The sequence below is a fragment of the Channa argus genome, chromosome 13 (genome assembly GCF_033026475.1).
Source record: "Channa argus isolate prfri chromosome 13, Channa argus male v1.0, whole genome shotgun sequence".
Lineage (NCBI taxonomy): Eukaryota > Metazoa > Chordata > Actinopteri > Anabantiformes > Channidae > Channa > Channa argus.
Window position 1 is genome coordinate 25356733 of NC_090209.1, and position 23035 is coordinate 25379767.

General features: G+C 40.8%; 1 protein-coding gene across 4 annotated transcripts in view; it reads right to left on the reverse strand.

Moving 5' to 3' along the window:
- prkcz (protein kinase C, zeta) overlaps positions 1-23035 on the reverse strand; it is a 79934-nt gene that overhangs the window by 31744 nt on the left and 25155 nt on the right. For 2 of the 4 annotated variants that reach the window (XM_067527424.1, XM_067527422.1), the window contains exon 5: positions 2826-2911. In XM_067527424.1, coding sequence (XP_067383525.1) covers positions 2826-2911 — 86 coding nt within the window. Of the gene's footprint in view, positions 1-2825; positions 2912-9254; positions 9457-13988; positions 14159-23035 lie in introns of those variants that run through there. The other 2 variants (XM_067527425.1, XM_067527423.1) reach the window with 2 other exon arrangements.

Sequence of the window (23035 nt, forward strand, 5' to 3'; positions counted from 1 at the left end):
GACATTAAAAAGCTTTCATTTTAAAACAACAGCACAGTCCACAGCAGGACATCGCCTCACCTCTGTGTCTATAAGACATTTTGATGATGATGATTAATATAATCCCAGAATATTAGGGTTGAGGAGGCTGCAAATTAGTTCCAGGATTTGTCATTTGCTAATTATCACTAAACACATAGAAGAGCTAACGCTGATAGGAACTAGGAAGTGTGACTCCCCCTTGCTGAGGACCAAACGGTAACAGCTGCTGACCAACTCACTCCCATTCTGCTGCACCGTTACAGCACTGTAGATGAGGAGACCGGTGTCAGAGAGGACCAAGACTGGATACTTTAGCCAAGAGTGCACGGTGTTGCCAGCTTGTTACTCTAAGGATTCTTTCATTTAAATGTGATTTGGACACGTGTTTCAGCAAAATGATGCAATCTGTTAAACACAGAAGAGACCAATTGGGCCGAAAGCATAATATTTAAAGGTAAATATGTTTGTGTGTCTACTTCAGTTCTCATTTTGACAACACATCTCTTGTCAGGGGTGGATACAACACATTCCTCCTCAGCTGTCAGCAGCTGCCTCGAACCAGTACGACTTATTGTTTGCTGGTGTCAGTCATCGGTCCAATGGAGAGCATGTGGAGGTAAACAAGCAGCGTGGAAGACAGAGGCTAAAAGAGACTCCATTGTGTCTAATGGGAGATATCCACACAGCAGCATCAGGGGGAGGAGGCGGTGGGGGGGAGGAGGAGGGGGAGGGGGGGGGGGGGGGGAGTGGGAGAGAGATGGAGAGAAATGTGTAGAGACTCAAAGGAAAGAGAGGGATGGAGTGAGAGAAGGGAGGATAAACCTGACCTACTTCTTCTTCGCTTATTTATATGCTGAAGACAACGTAGTGAACCAACCAGAATCCCAGAAGCTGGCATAGCAACAACAGTCAGAAACATCCCAGTCTGAAAACCTACTGGTTGACACCGCTGTGCTGTGAACTAATGTGGAAACAACTGAGACGATACTGAATCTGCTTCCTCTTTGTTTTCCAGTGGATTCAAATAATCTAAAGTATGTTGTAAATCCACTCATCATTTTATAGACATGATAATATTTTAAAGATTATTCTTCTATGTTGATGTTCTACAAGTACAATGTTTATCACAGTCAACATATAGGTTTTGTGAGTATTACTAATAAGCGCTGAACACAGAAGGTCATAAACAGTCTATGGGTCAAATTTACATTGATTTAAGGTGATGTCCAATAATTTATGCAAAACTAAATATGTCAACTAAATGTCAGAGGATTAACAATATTAATATTTATGTAAAGGAAGCATGAACGTTTTTAACACTTCATTTCAATCAATCCAATAGACTTTGGGCCATGTGGTTGGTGTGAAACACACTCCAGTGGGCTCAGCAGGTATCATACACTGGGTTAAAAAATACAGAAACAACTTTAATACAAGCAAAAAAACAATGACTAACGATGTCAAAGTGACTCTTCTCCATATTTGCTCTACTTCCACCGTCCACCCCAGATCGTGTGGATTGGGACATTTACCATGGCTGCTAGCTTTCACCAATTTTCCACAAATTTCACTCGGAAGAAATATGCCAAAAAAACAGTCCCGTACAATATTTGACACGTGAAGACATATTAGTAAAGTGGACATGGACACAGCAGTCCAGTCATTATGGAGAGTGTTGCTACATTATATGGCTCTGAGGCTCAGCCATTACCATTACTGGTTTAGCTCTAAGTGCTAATGTACAACTGCATACCTGTGTGTCTTTTATTGAATGAGAAAGGCTCCACAGTGCATCAATAGTAATGGCCGCATCGTGTTGGAGCAAAGTGCTGAGTCAGCATGATGCCGACGCACTGCTCCGAGCCCCACGATTCCACAATAACATGGTGCCGACGAGCCAAAACACTTTGCTTTAGCAGCACTAGACCTTGACCACGAAACAAAAGTAGTAAGAACTTGTTTCTTCATCTTCTTCCTTCTAGAGTGGCAAAAAATAACGCCGCTGTTTCATAGAAGATGGATGACAACTTGGCAGGGATATGATGAAAGCCCACATGTGCATTCAGGTGCCTGTGTGTGTGTGTGTGTGTGTGTGTGTGTGTGTGCAGCTGTTAAATAGGCCATAACTAGGACACTGAATTATGCATCAACATCTTCACAGTTTAGCTGGAGTAGTGACTTGATCACCTGCCTTATATCATTAAAGTGCAGTATGTTGATGTCAGCGCTGCACTGTTTACTCCATAAAAGGCACGAAAATAATCCTGATACTGAAACATGATTCGTGTGGTATCTGCAGAACGGCCACAGTGTGGTTGATATCAGTGAATAGATGCTTTGTTGCTTATGGCAAATGGTTCAGTATTGTGCAGCTACAACACCTGTTTAACATTAGTAGACGTGTCGTGGGACTAAATGCTGAACACTGGCACTGCAAGGTGCAGAAAATGTCCCCATAAGGACTTAATTCCATAAAACCGTGGCTTATTTCAAATAAACCATTTGTTTACTTTGAGAATAAATCTTCCAGAAAGTCCACTCACTATCTTCTAATAACATATTCAGTTAGGTTTATTGTTTTGCCCATTGATGCCTCAGTCAACCAAAGCAATCTGGCTTCTTAAGCACAGGCACAGTCTTTTGAAACTAAATCAATTCCAGATGAATAAAGAAAACAAAATATCGACAACTTCCTCATAATTCCCGTATTCTCCAGCGTGGAAGGGCTCATTTAACCAAACGGACTGATTCCCTGTTCAGCTTTACTGCATGCACATCGCTTTAAGTAAGATGTGAAGACTCACCCTGTTAAAGCGCTTGGCCTGGAAGAGGTGTCCGTTGACTCGGTAGAGTTTCCTCCATCTTCTGGCCCCGCGGCGGTAGATCGATTCTAGGAGAGAGAGGAAACGGTTGTAGAGTAGCAGCATGGTAAAGGAGACGACTGAGGAGGAGGGTGGAGGTGTGCTACACCGGAGGGAGGAAAGCCGGAGAGGAGGAGGCGAGATGGAGCGATGGGAAAGAGGTGAAGGTCTCCAGGCTTGTCCTTCATGTGAAGTCAAGTGAGGGGAAGATAACCATCAGGTTCCTCTGTGATGTAGACGCATGCTCTGTCTCACATCACACACACACACACACACACACACACACACACCTGGCTCTCTCTCCACTCCCTCCTTCAGCAGTCTACCCCCTTGATCATGACATCCAGCGAATAATAAACTCTTGACCAATAGTATAGGTCTTAAATTTTCCACATAATTTCCTGGAACCATTCCCTATAATTTCCCAGAACTTAGCTGGTGTTTAGTTAAACGCTCTGCTTCAATAGCCCTTTTATCCAAAGTGCTTTGCACTATAGCTTCTCATTCACCCATTTGGACCCCGGTGACAGTGCCTGCCGTGCAAGGTGCCGTGCGATTAGAAATGGCCAAGTTTAAAGCATGAATTGCAACATTTATTAATGATCCACATATTGTTTTTACATTTTAAGAAACTAACTACAATGTAATGAGCAAATGGCAATAAACATACATCAGCATCTTAAGTATTGAACTGACAGAAAGTGTGTTTTTTATAGAATTGTGTAAGTATTGCTGCTGAATGGGTAAAGTGTGTTTCCGTTGTTGAAATCCTGGTAAGTAACAGCTGACTGAGGAAAGTTTTCAGGAAATCATCTGGCAAGTCCTGGTTATGTATCTTATTGATCTCCAGGAGAAATTGTTACTGGACAGCTGCACCGCGGCTTAAGTCACTTGTCCAAAGACACTTCAAGATGTGGCCAGAGGGAAATTTAGATTTGATTAGCTATGATTAGATCATTATTATTGTACTATGCACTTTCAAATTCTCAGCCCACATGGGCTTACAAGGCAATAATATGCAAAAATAGCCAGATCCTGACTCTGCTTAATTTATAACTGTAACTATATGGTAAACTATGGTTTTATGCTTCAAACCGTGCATATAAATGTTCAGGATAAAGTCCCGAGCTGAGCTGCTGGTTTAAGACAGTCTTGTTGTTTTTTTTTTTTTGTTTTGTAAAAAGGTTGTTAGCTCCTGCATATTCCTCACGGCCTTTGACGGCACAGACAGCATTTCTCCACAGATCGGTTGCCAGGTATGACACTAATCCTCTACATTCTGTAATCACCACTGACACACAGGATGAGCGCGGTTCTGTCCAGGGAGGTGTTTCCACTTGTGTTTTCGTCTGGTGCTTTCTTTGGAGCTTGATGTGGGTTTTAACAAATGCCCAGTCCGTGTGACACCTGGTTTACAAAGCCTTCTCCGTGTGCCTCTATTCCCCGCGTTCAACTTTGGGTTTGCTGACAGTTTGAAACCTGAATTACAAGTGGATGCTGAGAATCGGAGAAACTGCAAATTGCACAGTGCAGGAATGCAAATGCAGTGTTTTCATCCACAGTGTTGATGTGGCTCGTATCTAAAACTCTTTCTCACCACGTACTAAATTTAGGATTATCAGAATTTCTTTAACTATCATTCGTAATTATGGCAAATTATTATCAACCATTCTATTTCTATAGGAGGTAGGAAATATGGATTTGATGGTGTCACGTCAGATAGTACTTAAAGCACAAAACAATTTGATCTGATGCTTCATCACTCAGTTAACAATAGTTATCTTATCATCTGTTATCAGATGAATGGATCTGTTTATGCGTGACCCCATCCATCATTAATGAAATAAAAAATAAAGTAGTTGATCTTTTCGTTTTTTAAATCCAGAGAAAACCGTGTGCCTTACTATCACTTATTGTCTGGTCCCGTTTTAAAATTACAGGACAGTAACACTGATTTGATGTAGTTCTATATATGAGCGACTACACTAGGGAAGCAATTGACTCAGAGATAAAACCACTTAAAAGGACAGAAGTAAGAGAGAGATGGACTAACACTCTGTACTGTCCCTAAATGCACATTAAGCAGAGTTATCAACGATTGGTATACAGGACACAACACAGCTCTATGGCCTCTTTCATTAAAGGCTCCCTGGCTGGTAACTGCCCATCTTTTAATCCCCATGGCCCCAGTTTGCACCATGAAGTCTCCAAGTCCAAGCTGAGACAACCCTGATGACACGACTTCTTTTCACAGGCTGAGCAATATTTGCAGGAGTAAGGCAACATAGACACCGTCTGTACGAGTGCAGCGTCCGTGTACATGTGCAAAACAAGCAACATTTGTGAGCGTCCCTGCTGCAATACAAACTCATAAGTGATTAGTGTGTTTCCTTGTTGCTTTGCCACAAAAAGCCCAAAAACTAAACACCATAATAAAGTGAAGCACATCAGGTGTTGCTCTCCTGACTCCCACTAATAATTTACAAGATGCACTGGTTTTGCACCGTCCGGCTGGTTGCGCCACTCAAAGGGTGCGGCCCTGATATCCTCCTCCACTCGCTCATTTTTTGATTCTCTGTTGCTATGGTAGCCACAGCCCACCATACACCAGCTATTATTAGTTGCTGTGAGGATGTCAGGATGACACTGCCTGCAAATAAAAGTAAATCTTAACAATATCCCCTTCCTCTGCTCCTCTAAAAAAAAAAAAAAAAAAAAAAAAAAAAAGATTCTGTCATTGTGCAAAATCAGGTTGAACATCGCTTTTGCTTTTTATCTCTTGGGCCGTGATGTTTGTGCCCTGGGTTGAACTCCTGTTGAAGATGGTTTTAATTCACATCATCTGTAATGACTCTGTTTAAACCAAGAATCTGTCTATTTGCCTGAAATGAGAAATTCTCACATTGCACGAGCCAGAAAATATGTTGCCTTAGCTTGGCAAGTAACGCGGAGTCTTGTCGCAGCCAAAATGTAGGTTCATCTCTGTATGCAAATCTGCAGCCATAGAGAAAGGGATTAAAACACCACCAGACATTTGGTACATGAGGTACTGACTGGGATTAAAGAGTCTACAGAAAAAAGCCTGAATATGCATGGTCACAGAAGGAGCCCTGCCAGAAGCTTCCGTCTCGACACCTTTGCATTCTGCCCTTTTTTTGCAAAGTGACAAATATTTTTGGGGGATTCTAAGATCTTTCCAACACGAAAACGAGCAAAGTGGAGCCACAAAGAGGCCGAGCTCTTCAGTGTCTCATCTGCGAATTCCCTTTAATCCTGTTAACTCCAGGCCTCGAAAGGAAAATGCCGCCTGTCTTGGACAATGCTGTGTTTCCATAGTTACCCATTATTCCTTCCACTGTGCCCATAAAAGTGGGTGACTAAGGGAATTATGGGGGGGGGGGCGGTTAACCTACACATGATGTTAATACTTCCTCTGTGCTCATGTCAGAAATACAATTTGGGTATTTAAACAATTAACTGCAACAGATATTTTGCGAAAGTGGTAAATTGAAGCTCAGTGTCTTTAATCAGAGCGTTGATGAACAGATGAGTGGTTGTACACAAAGAAGTTGAAATACGTGAGTCAATGTTTCCTCTTTTTAATGTGTATTTGGCCGCAGTCTTCCATGTCGAGTTGCTCCATTAATAATCTCCAGTCCAAGATCTCAAGTCTTGTACAAGTAGACTTTAATGACGTTGTTTTAGTATAATGGCTCTTATTCACTATTCTACAGGAAACACATTTGCAGCTAAAAGCAGAGCAGAGTCTTAACAATGTCAATATTGTTATTAAAAAGACTATTTTCCTGATTGACCATCATGCATAAACTAATTATTGATGGATAACTAGAGATTAATTCAACGCACATTGGAAAATAAGTGAATGGACGATTTACACTTCAGAAACATGAAAACATGAAAAACGTGCTGAAATTATTAATGCTACAAGACAAACATTTGAACCACGAACCAGTTACTGGTCAGATTACATGAGCTGATCTTTCCTCACTTCTGTGAAATAGGCAGAGAGGAGCTCGGTTTACGTTTTAAAAATCTTCCAACTTTATTTGAATTGGGGTTGTGCATTCAATCTCTATATGTAGCTAGTTGTTTCATCACTTGCTTCATCACTTGACACATTGCTACTCAGTGCTGCCGTAGACAAGGACATGGGACATGGTGGACACCATAGGCTGTCTTGTGCTTGGAAAAAGAAGGGGTTGGAGGTAGAACGTATTCAAGTGAAACCTCACTGCTAGATGCCACTGAATCTGACACACTGTCCCTTTAATGATGATGCAACTTCCACCTCCAGACCGGATGCCAATCAGCACAGTGCCTGCAGAGGTGGTGCAGCATGCTCTCAAGCACTTTAGACAAACTGCAAAACTGGAGAATGCACAGTGCACGTAGAGATGTAGCCAACAATGCAAAAGTATTGGAACGTAACCAAATAGCTATTGCAATATTGCTTAAATAATGCAATTTCATAAGTTCACTGCATCAGGGTCATTGTTGTCAATATTTTATGTGATGAAGAAATCTAAAAAATTTAAACCAAGTTTTCTGGAGCTGTATGTACGTATAATGGCTGAGTGTTTAATTACCAAAGTTTCCTGCCATAGTAACGTTGTCTTGATTCTCTCTGTGAACTTAAATCTATATAAAAAAAAAAAAAAACTAAAACAACAACAACAACAACAACTTTAAATTTCCTTTCTGCTCTTTCTTGCATCTCATGAAACATAAACATTTTTCTGATAGGACTTTGCTTTGATGTTTTCTCCTTGACTTAGGTTTTTGCTGCCGTGTACCTCACTTGTAAGTCGCTTTGGTTAAAGCGTCTGCTAAATGACTAAATGGAAATTAAAACTTAAAATGATATTCACTATAACGGGGTGTTGTTCTCCTTAAGAGACATCTTATTATTAGGTCTCGCATGTCAGTATATCATGTCCACTATCACACTGAGTGGTCTATCAGCTCTGATCACATGCATCTTCATTATCACAAATACAACAGTGATGTAGGACTGACAATAACCTGTGTTGTTCCTCTTCTGCATGTGTCCACTAACATGTGGAGCGTCCTCTTTATTCTGGTCTGTTCATGTTGATTGCACACAGGACTAAACCTAATCATCCCCAAGTTTATTCAGGTCAGATTTGATTTCGACTGCTTTCTTGCTTTTGAAATCATTCATGCAAACAGGCTGTGAGTAGGTTTTCAGTGGATCCATTTTACCTGTTTAAAACCTTAATATAAATATTTGCATGTAATATATGATCTAATTATCAGATGCTGCTACAAGGATCTAAAACATTTACGTTAGAAATATTTGGTCACGTGCAGTGAATCACTAGAACTGTGTGGCTCTTGATGAGTAACGGCAATAATCTGAGCAGATTAGCTGAGAAAACAAGCAAATAAATAAATAACACAAGTAAACTTTAGCTCCGTTCGTTGCTTTTATCGCGAGTATTTGATGCTAGAGAGAATTTCTTCATTATTATTTTAGATTTAGTTTTTACAGCTGGGGCCTTCCATCAAAGGTAATGCATTCACAGTGATTAAATATTCAGAGTCCGACTGATAAATGAATATCTGAACACTAGTCGTGTGTTCTCTGAAGTTTGAGCAAAGACAGATTTGATATTTACCACAAAGAGCCGTGGCTCCGTGAACAAAGAAAGTTTTAAATAGCAACAACAGCCCGATGTGGCTCACAGCCTCGGGCCCACCAAGAGCACATCTTTTCGCGAAGTTGGTGTGTGTGATGTGTCAATATACTCACCAGATTAGAATCAAGGGAGGAAGAGTGATGGTGTTGTAAAGTGGCAGGAGAAGGCAGAGCCAAAAAAAAAAAAACGCAGAAGAGTCATTTTGTGATGCCCAGAAATGTCTATTTGAAGTCTGTGAGTCATGATACTGTACATATTTCCACAATATTGACTCGGAAATAGGTCAGTGTCAACCACAGCTAAACATAAGTACGGAGGGATTTCCCAGCATCATCTAACCTCTCAATCCTCCCTCTGGTTGTAGCAGATGTTACTTCCTACTGCATCCAATTAAAAAACAATTTCTGGATCATTAACTTTTCGGATTGGGTAAGATTGTACCTGCACCCTGGAGGTAATGCAAAACCACCGCTGCTTCAGAGATTCTGTACACTTGCAACATGTTACTCGACTAGCAGACCTTATTAGAGGTGACCTATTACAACATCCCCCTCTGGAGAATGACGAGTGGTGCATTGCCCCATTTTTCTTTCAGGGTGCCGGAATAAGAGATTGAAAGACGCAGAGTAAAGGAAGCGAATCGGATCAGTCAAAACCATATTTCAATTGAATCAAAAGCGTGATACTACACCTCCGGATGCAAAGACCAACGCACACAGTCCTGCCATTCTGTCCGTGGAAGGTATAAAGAAGGGCAGACGACCCGCTGGTGATATACTGCAGCTAAGTATGTTGGGAGCTGTGTAGCAGAGGGTCAGGGTGGTACTACCGCGTCTTTCCAGGACAGGACATTTAGGGCTTGACTCATTTCCAGACATTGTTTCTCTCTCTCGCTCACAGGAAAGCAGCAGCATACAAGTTGCTACGAACAGCATCGACCCCTCCCTCAAGTATAATAATAAAAAAAGGGAAAAAAAGAAAAAAAAAAAGAATAGCATGAGGCCTTATGGCTGAAATGTGAATGTATGCATTGAACATTAAGCAGCGATCAGAGTGGGGCTGCATGCATTGGTCAATAAAGGCCATAATCCTGCTCCAACACCCACATGTATGGCGATTAGAAACTTTTGCAAAGTGCCTGGTTTTCTGGTTGCACTTTTCTTGCTGCCAATTGTTAGGAGCCATTATATAAAGCAAGGTTAATACAGGCTTCCACATCCAAAGGAGCTGAGAGGGATCAATGAAACGGCCCGGAGGCACTTTTAGACACAATTAGACCTCTGTGATAGGAGACACGCAACGGGGGCATGACTAACTTCGTTAGTTTGACTTTAATTAAAGCATTTATTCAATCGTGCTTCAAATGGTCACATTCCAGATAAGGAGCGAGAGGACAGACATTGCAAAGTGCATGAAATCACAAAGATGTTGAATTTGAAAATTGGGGCTACAGAATGTTATCTGGATTTAAGAGTTTATAAAACCCTGTGAGGACTGCAGGGGTTTTGTGGAAGGGGCAGGGTAGAAGGTAGATGTAGACATACACTGGGTGTGTGGGATACGATCAATAAGGGGAATTAATAATGCTGTTAGCATCAATAAATATCTGATCGATGCTAAAGTCTAGGATCACTTGTCCAGTGCCACATGTTGACGATGACAACATCAGACCAGTGACAGCTGAGATGTAGACAGGGACACAAACTCAAACAAGTCCAGTAGCCTGCTGAGTTGTTTTATCAGCTATGGTGATTTTGGGCACTAGCCGTTTCTCACTATAGTGTTTGAGTATGAGTGCAGTCCCTCATGGGGAAACATCAGTGAACTAAGGGTTGGGGACAACAATTCAAAGATCAATATCAAAAACCACTCACTGAAAGACGATAAACCACTGACACAAGGTTAATAACTCATTACAGGTACTGAAGCTTGTAATATTAGAAGGAGACTGAACTCTAGGTTTGCTTCAGCATAAATATATTTACTAATGTTGGCTGAAATTATTTAACGAGAACTAGTCACTGTCATTTTTTTTTTTACTACAGTAAATGTGTGTTTCCAATAACTACATCCATCATTTACTTAAAGCTGTTCTCTCATTCCTTCTTGTAATTATGAGCTTTCAACGTGCTGGTGTCGATGCCACGTTCTGAGAATAAACCCACAGTGAAGACTGAAGTAAATAAAGAAGAAACAACGTCTTCTCTGTATGTGTAAGGTAAGTTTGAAACTACACCATCTTCCATCCATCTGGTTACTACAGTATATGAATTACATAATCATACTTTTGCATTTCTATTTTCTCTACATGTTCTTTATTTACTGCCTATGAGTTAAAATGTATGATCAGTATTCCTGCAACCCAGTTTTTTGTTGCACTGTATACTGGCATACAAATCCTTACAAAGCAGCTGATTTGAGAACTGCTCCTGAGTTGTTGTTTTTTTTTTTTCTTTCTTGCTGCTTGTTCACATGAGCATAAAAATGTGACTCCACAACACTGAAGCATAATCATCTGCTGCTCAAATAGCAACGTTTGAAACAACAAGGCGTTTACACGGAGGATTTCTGATTTTCTTATGTGGACACTGAAAACCAAAACGAGCATATTGAATTTCACCCCATCTGTAGAGGTTTGTGTGCTCGTTCTACCAGTATGTGAATTTCAGTGTCAAGACTTTAGAGTTAGAGTTTATGTGTAAAGTTTAGGATAATTTTATGGCAAAACCGACGTTTGCACGCGCCTACATTGGCCGCGCCCTGATAGGGTCCAGTGCATTTTACCGCTACAGTCTGGTTCTAAACACACACATACACACAGTAAATATCAAACTGTTCGGTGATTTGGGGAAGCCGGTCTCATTTAATCAGACGGAGAATGTGTGCAGCTGTCTGTGAACCCACCCTTGATCTCACGTGCAGCTGAAACATGCACTTACACAGTGAAGAACATGCAGATCATGAAAGCAACTCGAACGTAAGAGTGTTTACAAGCCTGATGACAAGTTTTACACGACAATTCAATCAGACTGCTAAATAATTCAACGACAATACAAAAAACCTCATTCAAAAATATTAAACATGTGAGAAAGAAATGTTGGAACAATAATTAATATTACCCACATTGTCAATTTGGGCTCTTTATGAAAAGGCTAACAGAGATTACAGAACTACAATTTTTTCAGTTTGGAAACAAAGACCAAAGACTCCAGCCAATAAACTCTGAGAAAAGGGAGACTGATCAATTATCTAATAAAGTCTATGCAAGTCTCAGGATCTAACTCATCCATGTCCCTGACAGACGACAGTGAGAGAAGAAAACTGTGCAATGACTGACGGGACAGCTTTTTACTGGCTCAATTATCTGGCTGAATGTGGTGATTTAATACCTTTTCTGTCTGTCCATATCATCTGAAACTGACAGCCAGAGGGGCTTTTAATGGCCTCCAATCTACTCTAAGTGGTAGTTCAACTTTATTGAAGACTACAGCAATGTGCAGGCCAAGTCACCACGGTTTTTAAGTTTGGATTTTTACCTTTGTTTCTACTTTGTGAAACAATTGCACTCAAGAGCAAAAACCGATGGCAACAGAAGCTGCACAGAGATGCTAGACTCACTGTGTCGAATTTGGGTGCAAACAAAAGTGAGGAAAATCAGCTGGTCTTTATATTTTAGAGGACAGAAGCACCGAATACTACTGGTCACATGTCTTAGTTTCACTGTAACAGCTGAAGACGACGACGTCACGTCACAAGACACGCTGCTTCAGAAACAGGCCGTTGTGCAGCTCTGCTCGAGCCACATCGAGCACAAAATCATCTGCTTTCTGTGCTTGGCACCAACATACAGACATGCACAGTGAATTTCAAGGTTGGGAAACGCGAATCCTTCATGACCTTCAACGATGCCCAGTTTGAGCTGCATTGTAACACAGCGCGAGTCATCTTCTTATGTCATCTTCTTAAAAAATAAAAACCATCAATAATGAGCAAGGGTGAGCACGTTGAACACAATTCAGTAAAAGAAATTCTGGTTGACAGCTGAGTTTAGGCCAAAGTCATTCCTGTAAATCAGCAGCTTTCTCTGGGGTAAATAAAAGAACAACCTAATCTCTTTGGATTTTGGACTGGAGATCGGACAAAACATGAGATTTCTGGACGTTTCTAAAAACACCAGTAAGCTCACAGTGAGCTAAGTTGTATTCATGGTTTTTACATTTTTCTTCTAATCAACTGTATATGTGCCTGGTTCTGTTTTAGGAAGGCAAGTGACTACAGGTGAACATTACTCTTTGGCTAAGTCAGGTGCATTTACAGAAATCGATATTTTAGTCACGTACACCGTCCCTTTGGAAACGGAGTGTTAAAAAATGGCCTCCTTTCTAGTATGTTCCGAATTTTGAGTTCTTACTTACTTTTTGAAGGCATTTTCTATAATTTTCCGACATTTAATAAAAAAGTATGCCAGAAATGATAAAATGACATTCAGGATACAAAGCAGAGCCTCAATTATTCCTATTTCCAGGGTCCATCATTTCTATGCCTTGTTTCATCTGAAAACACAAGGTGCTTTATTGATGTTGAAAAGGCTTCTGCAATTGAGTGTTCAGGCACAATTGTGCCCCATGCAGAAATAAACAGTATTTAGGGCAGAGTATCTGCTGCTCCAGTGTTGCTTCAGACTGCTGGAAATGGTTAACCAGCGCCACCGATAAACACAGAGGGATGTTTTGACTCTAACATTGTTACCAGTCACTTCTCCCAGCAGACAGATAGACAGAGGGTTTTAAATGGGTTACATCGATCCCAATCAGCTGCTCCCGTGTTATTGAAAGCAACCCGGGGGGCACGAGCTGTCAGGTCGGACGCTTTGCAGATGACCGGGGAGCTTCACAAGCTCCGAGCAAAGAAAAACAGGGGATCTTCAAACCAGATGCCGATGTGAGGATGAAACACACACAATGTTACTGCGGCTGTGGAGTCAGAGTGACCCCGCGACAAATCTATTGTACGTTTTTTTCATTCGACCTGTACTGTGATAAATTCACAGAGAAAGGATGTTATGGATACTGTGCAACAAGTTTCTTGCATTCCACACTTCCACACACTACGTACTGTCGTTCTGTCTGTCTACTGCTGCACAGATCATTACTCCGTGGAGTCAACTGAGGGATTAGTGCATTAATGTAGTGTAGTCTATGATGTGTTTGCATTTCCGTGCATTTGCCAAGATTAGTATTAACAAAAAGGAACGTGGTTCTTCGTTCAGCAGCTGATACTTAATGATGTCATGGCGGTCAAAAAGGCAAAGCAGCTGTCCTCAACTCAGTTCTCATGCAACCTTTTTCTCGTGAGCCAGACTTGCTGACTGTCTCTGCATGAGCCCAGCCACACATCTGTCCACGCTGACACCAGGGCCTCCTACCTTTGACTCGAAGGTAAAAAAGCAGCGTGAGCAGCATCCCTCCAGCTGAACGGGCGCCACGTCACTCCCTCGCCTTCACGCCCTGGATCTCATGGTGGTCTCCAGCAACTCATCCGCTACCTCTCTCCTCATCCCGTCTTCCTCCTCCTCCTGCACCCACTGAGCAGCTTTGCTCATGTCTGTGTGTCGCTCTCTCCTCTCTCCCTCCCCTCACTCCTCATTTGCTTTCTTTCCCCTCCCAGGCTGCTTCCCTGCATCTTCGTGGTACAAATTCCCGATATTAAACATATAGAAAACATACATAACTATGTACTAATGCTAGAATAGACTTTTTTTTTTTTAAAGATATCCTTTTTTGTGCTAGTCTACAAAGGGATTTTAACCACATGCCTCACGCTTGGTTTCACGCTGCATTTGCACCAGTTTGCCCACAAGATGGCAGAAGAATCTCTGAATCCAAAAGAGGCATCTTGTGCACACATTTTAACCTAAATTTAAACCCTGTGGACTATTTTTAGTGGCAGGGCTGTGACTATTGGAGCACATCCTGGATAACAGCTACACTTTCCTAGAGACCTGCCTCAGGGTGCATTTATAGCTCTGTTTTCATGGGAATATGAAAGAGCTGTGTGCAACACCTACAGACCGTCTGTGGCAGTTAAGGTTGCACTGTCCTATTGAAGCCAGAGTTGCTTTATATTATAACCAATTCAATAAAATTTTGAGCAACTTTATTAATCCCACTTGGGGCAATTTGATTGAAGCAGCTCATAATATGCACAACACAATCACATCCATCCATCATCTGTTTAGGGTCACGGGAGGGCTGGATTCTATCCCAGCTGTCATGCAGAGACCTGTCCAGGCGGATACACCCTGGACAGATTCAGTCAATCTCAGGATACCGAGAAAAGAGTTTAACTAAGAAAAAACATATTACATATAGTTCCCTGACAACAAAACTACGTGTTTATATCTCTAATTTGATTCTTAAAATGACTACAATTTAACATTTAATGTGCGATAACCCTGACATTTTGTCTCCTACCACTGTTCTTGAATATAACTGGACAGATAAAAGGGATAATGTCTCTGAATTGTTAAACTGATGGTGCTCCACACATCTCAAGTCACTTTATTCACCAAATGTTAATGTATGTACACAGGAATGTGCAGTGGCTTCATTTAAGTTAAGTTTGAGCTCATTTAAGCTCAAACGCCGGTGGATCACTTTGTCCACCAGAAAGCACTGATAGATTCATTTTTCAGCTTTAAAGGTCTTGCCCAGTACCTATGTTGGTCACAGTTCTTGTGCAATGTCTCAGTGTTAAACGATTATTGCCAAAATTGTTTTGTCAGCCTAAATTCTCCAGTATCAGCCAGGCTACATTTTCTGTGAAAAGAACAAACTGAAACCGCAAGAGGCTCCTCAAGTGAAGTTCATGCTTTACAGATTGAACCCATAAATTCCAGCATAAAAACTGATTATTTTAGGACAGGCGCACCCAGAGCGCTCTCTCCCTCCCCCTCGCTCTCAAACATAGTCTTGGACACATTTATGTCTATCCTTGCCCGCCAAAGCTGCAACACTAGGGAGGTTGTGCAAGCATTTTCTGCATTCCTTCACAGTGAGGGTGGAGGGATTTTCTCTAGATTTGACCCGTTGCGTTATCAAAGCAACCTTCAAGACATTTTTCCTTTATCAGTTTACCAGAGGTAAGCAGTGTAGTGCAGCCACTCGTTCCCTCTGGATCAACACTGCTGTGGAGAGCAGTTGTAGTGCATCTGAACACACAAGTGGAATGAATTTAAAGAGGTTCTTCAATGGGAGTAATTGAATGATTGGATGTGAAGACAACAGCCTTTACTTAATGTGGCAGATAATCAAACCTCTTTAAAACGCTACTTTTCCCTACAACTTGTTAAGGTTTGAATACTTTTGCATTTATGAACTGCAGAGCATTTAACATTAGGCTTTTCTTTCAATTTTTTAAAAATAAATGTAGACTGAATTTTCATTTTGGCATTTTCCTGTCTTCGCTATCTGTCTTCCTTATATATGGAATATATACAGATGTCGCAAATTTCCATACGCGTCTCGCTCATAATAAAAATGCCAGGAGATAACAGGTGATAGTAGGTGGCGAGATAATGACTGATAACCATTAACAACATGAGTACACTTCAATCAGCTGATTGGTGCGTGTGTTTTTCTCTAAATCACAGAAGAAATAGAGCTTTCTCAGTTTTTGATTAAACCATATTGACAAGACAGTCATTGTTCAGTTTAACAAAAGTTAACTTAACTTAAAAAATGTTTATGTCAAGTTATGACAAGTTTCCTTTACTCTCAAGTAAGTGATCGCACTGAAATCCAAGTGAAATCCAAATCAATTTTCTCTCGTCTCACCGAGTCATCGTTAACAAAGTACGCAAAACATTAATCAACCAGGTTTCAACATCAGGACTGTTCTACTACGCATAGATGAAACAATGAATTTTGAAGAACTGGTTAAAATATATGAGAAACGAGCCATTAGAAGATTCCCCAGTCGCTTATCTGAACATCGGCTGGGTGCAGAGCACTCAGTTTCCAAACGATGCCCTCTTGATCTGAAGTTAGCAATACTCATGTGATAAGCAAGCCAGCAATAAATGCAAACCATCTACTATATGTAGAGCATTAAATACTGAAACCATATACTTTTACTGGGTATTAAATACTGGCTGTGTTTGCTTGTACTGAAACCTAACGATGGTGTTGTAAGCTCCACACTGAGCCAGAAAAACAACCAACCACATATTAATATTTGGCTAAAGCTTAATAACCTGTCTAAAGCCTTTCCTGTTCATAATAAACAGTGCTCCATGCACTGTGTCTATGAAACCTTAACGGACCATTATACTGTCTGTCTGTCTGTCTGTCTGGGGCTGCATTACGTAAGACTGCAGGGGTGGTGCAAAATGCTTCAGAATATTAAAAGCAACAAAGTGACCTGGTCAAGCATGTGGTGCACTGAGCAGAGGAATGTGGACTAAAAGAAATGCTGTGAAATGAGTCACAGTGATGAGGGGAGTGTGACTGAGGAGAAAGAAGGAGACTGACGACAGAATTAGAGAAAGGGGAGAAAGCGAGGGCGGGGTCCCCCAAAATCAGGCCAAAATGTATTTCACAGACAGCAGCACTTCAACACAAGTTGGCTCGATTTAGCAACTTAGCAGAAGTTGCTTTGTGGGGCCTCGCAGCAACTAGCTTCAGTGACACTGCTGTAGTGAGGCTTGTTTGTGCCAGCTGAGGCCCAGAGGCAGCATTATGCGAGGCAACAGCCTTTCACGGATTAGCCCTCTGAACAGATGTGCTCCAGACTATTCACTGCAGAGGTTCAATAGCAGGACATGCCAACCACTTCAAATCCACCCTCACAACAGAACAAGGTGAACAGCAGAGGTAGAAAAAAGAGGCAAGAGGCTGTAAGGAACAGTGGGGCTGAATACATGGAAATATCAAACACTGGATTATTTCTTACAACCATGCTGCTACAGTGGCTGTGAAGAGTGCGCACAGACTGAAACATGTCTGAGAACCGTGAACCAAACACTGGCACAGATTTAAAGTCATATGTATGTATTTAACAGGTACTTATTTCATGCCAAGGTCAGCTTTAAAAAATGTAATAATTTATTATATGTTTGGATTTTAGACAATGTGATTAAGTACAGTTATTTAAACTTGGGTATTACATCAATATGAGCTGATTAAATAATTCAAAAGTGCTATATCTTAAATTGTAAAATGTTTTATATCAGGAACACCTGCTTTGGAAACTATTTCTGATCATTCCAAAAAATGACTCAACCAGCACAAATCAACTGGTACAGAACCTGCTCCTCATGCTATCATGTGATATATGTGCAGTGATATATGTACAGGCTATGATGGTAGGTAGTAGGTGAACGGCCAAAACCTGACTATGAGGGGGCCACCTGGACATGAGCCATGATTCAGTGGCATGATAACATTACAAGGGTTATGTTTCATTATTGACATTCCACTTTTTCTGATTTGAATAGATGCAGCTTAAAAGTACAACAGGTGAGTTGAAATGTATGATAGTTTAATGCTAGAGAATAGAGATAGACTTTAAATCTGCTTGACTGTATAAAATTTAACACGTTATAGATTGTTAATTTATGGTTAACAAACTTTTTAACTATGGAACTGTATATCGACCATAAATGCATCATTTAGCTTTTCCACAAAAGGGCTAGATATGAATTATTGGCTCCAATGATTATCTATATATCAGCGATCATGTTGATAACTGTAAAACTTAACAACAACATGGAGAGAGAGAGAGAGAGAGAGAGAGAGAGAGAGAGAGAGAGAGAGACAGAGAGAGAGAGAGAGACAGAGACACACACAGAGAGAGAGAGAGAGACAGAGACACACACAGAGAGAGAATGTATTGGTTTTGTGATCATGCCAGATGTTGAGAATAATTCTGACATCTGGAACCAGGCTAGACTCTGAGAGCACTGATATTCAATCTTTGTATCCACCTGTTATTGCATCAACACTTAACAAGGTTCTTCATTTCAGGGTCATATTCATCAAAGCGTTGCTTGTGCCTGGTCACTGGTTAGATGAGACCGATTCTAGTAAGTGACATGTTTCCTCTCACCGTCCATCTCTCAATCACTTTCTCTTTCAATTTGGAATGAACCTTTCAACACACTGTAAGCTCATAAGCTTTTCCCTGAGAGGCCTCCGCTCCATGGGCAACACCATCAGATGTATCAGAGAGGGGAAAAAAAAGGCTTATGATAGAAATAAGCTGCAATCTATAAAGCCAACCACAATGGAGCGCTGCAGCAGAGAGACTGTCTTTGTCCAAAATGCCCTAATTCTTTATTCCTGTCCTTTCTGTCCTGCAGATGTGGAAGAAAGGAACTGGTGAAAGAGACTTAGATTAGAAAGAGGTTTAATCGTCAGTTCTTAAGTAAAAACATTGCGTCATGTGACCCACATTCAAAATGGGTTAGACAACTGCCAGGTCACTTAATGGTTTAGTTCCAACCCAGTTAGTAAAAATAGGCAGAGGGGGAAAAGCACTGATACCAGAAGCCCGTCAACTTTGTTGGACTTGTCATTTATGAAATGCAGTTAGTTTTAAGCTAAACGGAAGTCAACACACAGGGTTTATTGACAAAGGACAATCGCTGTTTACGGTCTAGTAGAAGTGGCTCCATTCAGAGCCCACGCTGAGTAAAGAGGTGCTGTGGTTCATTGGGTTTTACACAGCACAAACATTTGTCACTCTGGGAATTGAATACCGAACCACAAACAAAGCTACTCTTTGAAAATAATCAATCGAGCACGGATGAAGAGGTGCTCGTTTCTGCTGCTGTGCCGAGGGAGCACGACTCATTAGGGCTGAGACAGCAGCAGGCCTGGATGTTCTAATAATCTAGTCGTCAGCTACAAGCTGGGGCCTGCATTTTTATGTTAATCGCCTCATAATATCTAACAATGTATGACTCAAGAGAGCATAAATATCACATGCATGGCAACAAATTTATCAGGCAGTCAACAGCGTGCTGGGAGAATACGAGACTGTAAGAAAGATCTGAAGGTGGAAGTCTGCATTCTGTTCTACCTTAAAAAAAGCATCAACAGAATGATTGCAGAGGCCCAGGAGTGTTATTTGTGCTGAAAACTTATATATCTCACTTCAGCAACCGTCTAACATATTCTCCAGGCTCCATATAATGTTTTTACTGCCTCCAGCACAAAAAGTGAGAGAATGTTTAGCTGGGGAGCTGACAGAGTTTCAAATAACCCACCAGCCTGCAGTTTTTAAGGCAGGTGCTGATATTTGAAGGTTTGCAATGTTCACTCAGTGGCCTGTACTCCGGTTTGGAGCAAGCACTGTCTAACAAAGAGTGTAGTTCGGCCAGTCTGGAATTATGACAGATTTATAGCATATTTTCTAATTGGTAGGGACAAAGTAGAAGATTGTAGATAATGACACACTGTTAGATGTTATGCTACAGAAGGAAGCTCAAAAGTAAAGACCAGGAAAATGAGAATAAAACTTGATGAAGTAGACTCAGTGTGATAGGCCTGTCAGATGAAGACAAAGTTGGACTGCTCATTGGACGAGGCAGCACCTGAGGAGACACTGCAGGCTCCCTCTGTACTACATAATGGGCAAACAGGGAGGTTTTTCTTGGGCTTGGCAGCCAGAGTTTGACAACTGAGAATCCAGGCAACCATTTGTGCTGATGATGTAAGGTGTGAGGCAGAGGTGTTGTTATCTGTTCCCTCTAGTCTGGATGTCCATTACACACGCCTCATCTAAAAATCTTAACCGTGCATTTGATTTGTTTAAATTTCAATAAATATGTCTAAATGATGCAATACATTGTCCATTGGACAAAATGACTGATGATTTGAGTACCAAACTAAAACCACAAACTTTGTCATGCTGAAATACGTTCAACCCCCCTGGAAGCAATGTGCTTGACTGATTTAACACTTACTTACTGACACCTGAGGCGAATCAGGGCCTGATGCATCTCTTCTAAGTCAGTGTAGTTATTAGATGACATTATATGTTGGTCTCTTTTTCTGACTGAGCACTGTGAGCCTTCATTTTTAGCATTTTATTTAATAGCTTAATCTATAATCATTCATATTGAATATGGTATTAGTTCTTTCCTTCCTTTTTATAAAATATTTGTATTGAAAATAATATGATATATGATATAAGTGTCATTTTTACTTTTTCTGAGCCATTATCTCACCTTATATGTGAAAGGAAGCTGCTGAAACAAAACTCTTTTCATTTCACCAAATAACATATTTGAGATGTTGTTATATTAAAGTAAAATAACTTTTTTTTGATAAAAACATGCTTCGACAAGTTCTCTTCACAAAAGGAAACTGTGTAGGCTTTGGGGATGCGAGCACTTCCAAAGCAGTAATGACCTACACTCTGCAGTGTCCCTGATGGCCTCACACACGTTCCTGCAAGTCAAGCGAGTGTTACTTTCTTAACTTGAAGCCACAAAGACAAGTGATAATATAGCTCCAGGCTACTCAGTACAATCTACAGGTATCAGGCAGTTGCTAATAACATGCAGGAGAGTCCTTCTATTGCCCTAATACTGTGATGCTGCTGTCCAACATAAGGTCTCCCTAGATAAAGAGACAAGGCCCCAATGGGACTAAGCGAGCTAAATAAAGACATAAATGTGTTTAATTGAAAACACTACAAAGACATGTATGTTGTGACATCTGCGAAGCAGGGGGGTTTTCACCAGGTGGTGTGTTTATGGAACCTTTTAAAAGATCACACAGAAAAGCCAGTTTCCTCTTTTACATGTCCAACAAGCAGAAATCAATGCGGGCCCAGGTGCCTTTCAGTGCTCCCTCCCCTGGAGAGAGATTTCCTGCTGTTAAAGATGAGAAGACGACATTAGAAAAGTGTGATGAGAGTATGAAAATGCAGAGCTAAAGCTGTGGAACAAAAACACTGACGTGTCAGAAATGTAGCTGTGATTTAGAGGTGAAGTGTCATTTTTTTTTTTTAATCAACGCGAACAGCAGCCTTTCTCCCATCGACTAGCAGGCCCACAACATCATGTAATGAGAAATCAATCAGGTGGTTCTTGAAGCAGATCGCTCACAACAATCACTCCCGGGAAATGTGCTATTTTGTGGTACGCAGAGCGACTGGATGACGCCCTGCTGGGGGACTGGGTAGGTTTTGACGGCTCACATTATGCATTCAGTGTACAAACAAGCAAATACACAAAATAAGGGTGCGAACTACAGCAGATACACACAGAGATAACTATTTAAAATTGGCCCGTGTGCTCATGTGTACACTCTCTGCAGCACTACTGTCTCCAACATATTAACTGAGGCACTGACAGAGCATAGACAACAAATGACTAAAATGAACAAGAAACACTGTGATACCGTAAACAAGTCACAAATATTGTTTCCTAAACTAGATTTACCACAACATCCTGTTTTGTTAACAATAAATTCTCATCCTGGTTATGAGAAAAGTATTTCACTTATGCTATTATTTGCTGAGATACGGAGGAATGCTGTGTTTGCCCAAGGCAATGCTCCACCAAATCATTTCTGACATCCAACAAAAACAGAAGTACAGTAAAAGTACAACAGGTGAATTTATTTGGCGTAACTCTTCCGTTCAAAGTGGATCAAAGGGTTAGAGTAATGTCGAAGGTTCAAAGGTCAGTGTGGCCACATGCTCTAATGGCTTGAATTACACAAGAAGTACACAAGAAGTACACAAACTCAATACTCAAGTAAAAGTGCAAGTATTGGCTTAAAAACATTGCCATTACAAGTACCACTTCAAATATTTTACTCAAGCAAAAATACGAAGCATGTGATCTAGATTGTACCTAAAGTACAAATGTAAAGGTGAATCACTAAGAAAACAAAGTATGAATATGGTAATTATACTGTAATTAAGAAATGAGGGTCAATGGTCACTGTTGTTAAAGGTGGAGCTGACTTTAACCACTGGTGGTTAGCTCCAAATGATACATTAGCATTTATTGGTTCATAATCTTTTTCAAAAAGCCATAATATATTTGTATTTTTAAAAGCACTAGGTTGTATGTTGGTACATGCAGGTTATGGTATTGCCAATACTTTTTTTAAAGAACGATTATGTTACTATATTTAGCTGTGCACCATAGTTAAAAAAATATTCAGATGATAATTTCTCATTGGCAGAGTTAAAATGCCATTGTTGTCTTATTACTAATAAGGAGAGTAGTCAGAAAGTAGAGATAAGGTAAACTGTCTGCATGGGTACACGTGAAACCAACCCATGTAACAACCCCATTACATATAGTAATACTTCTACAGAACCTTAACTGGAGCACATGGACTGTAGTAGTATTTCAGGTGTCAGAGCTGGTGCATCATAATTAAAGCTAGATTACCTCACTGTGTGTACACGCCTCATCTGTCTGCTCTCGTAACGGCTTCATCTGAG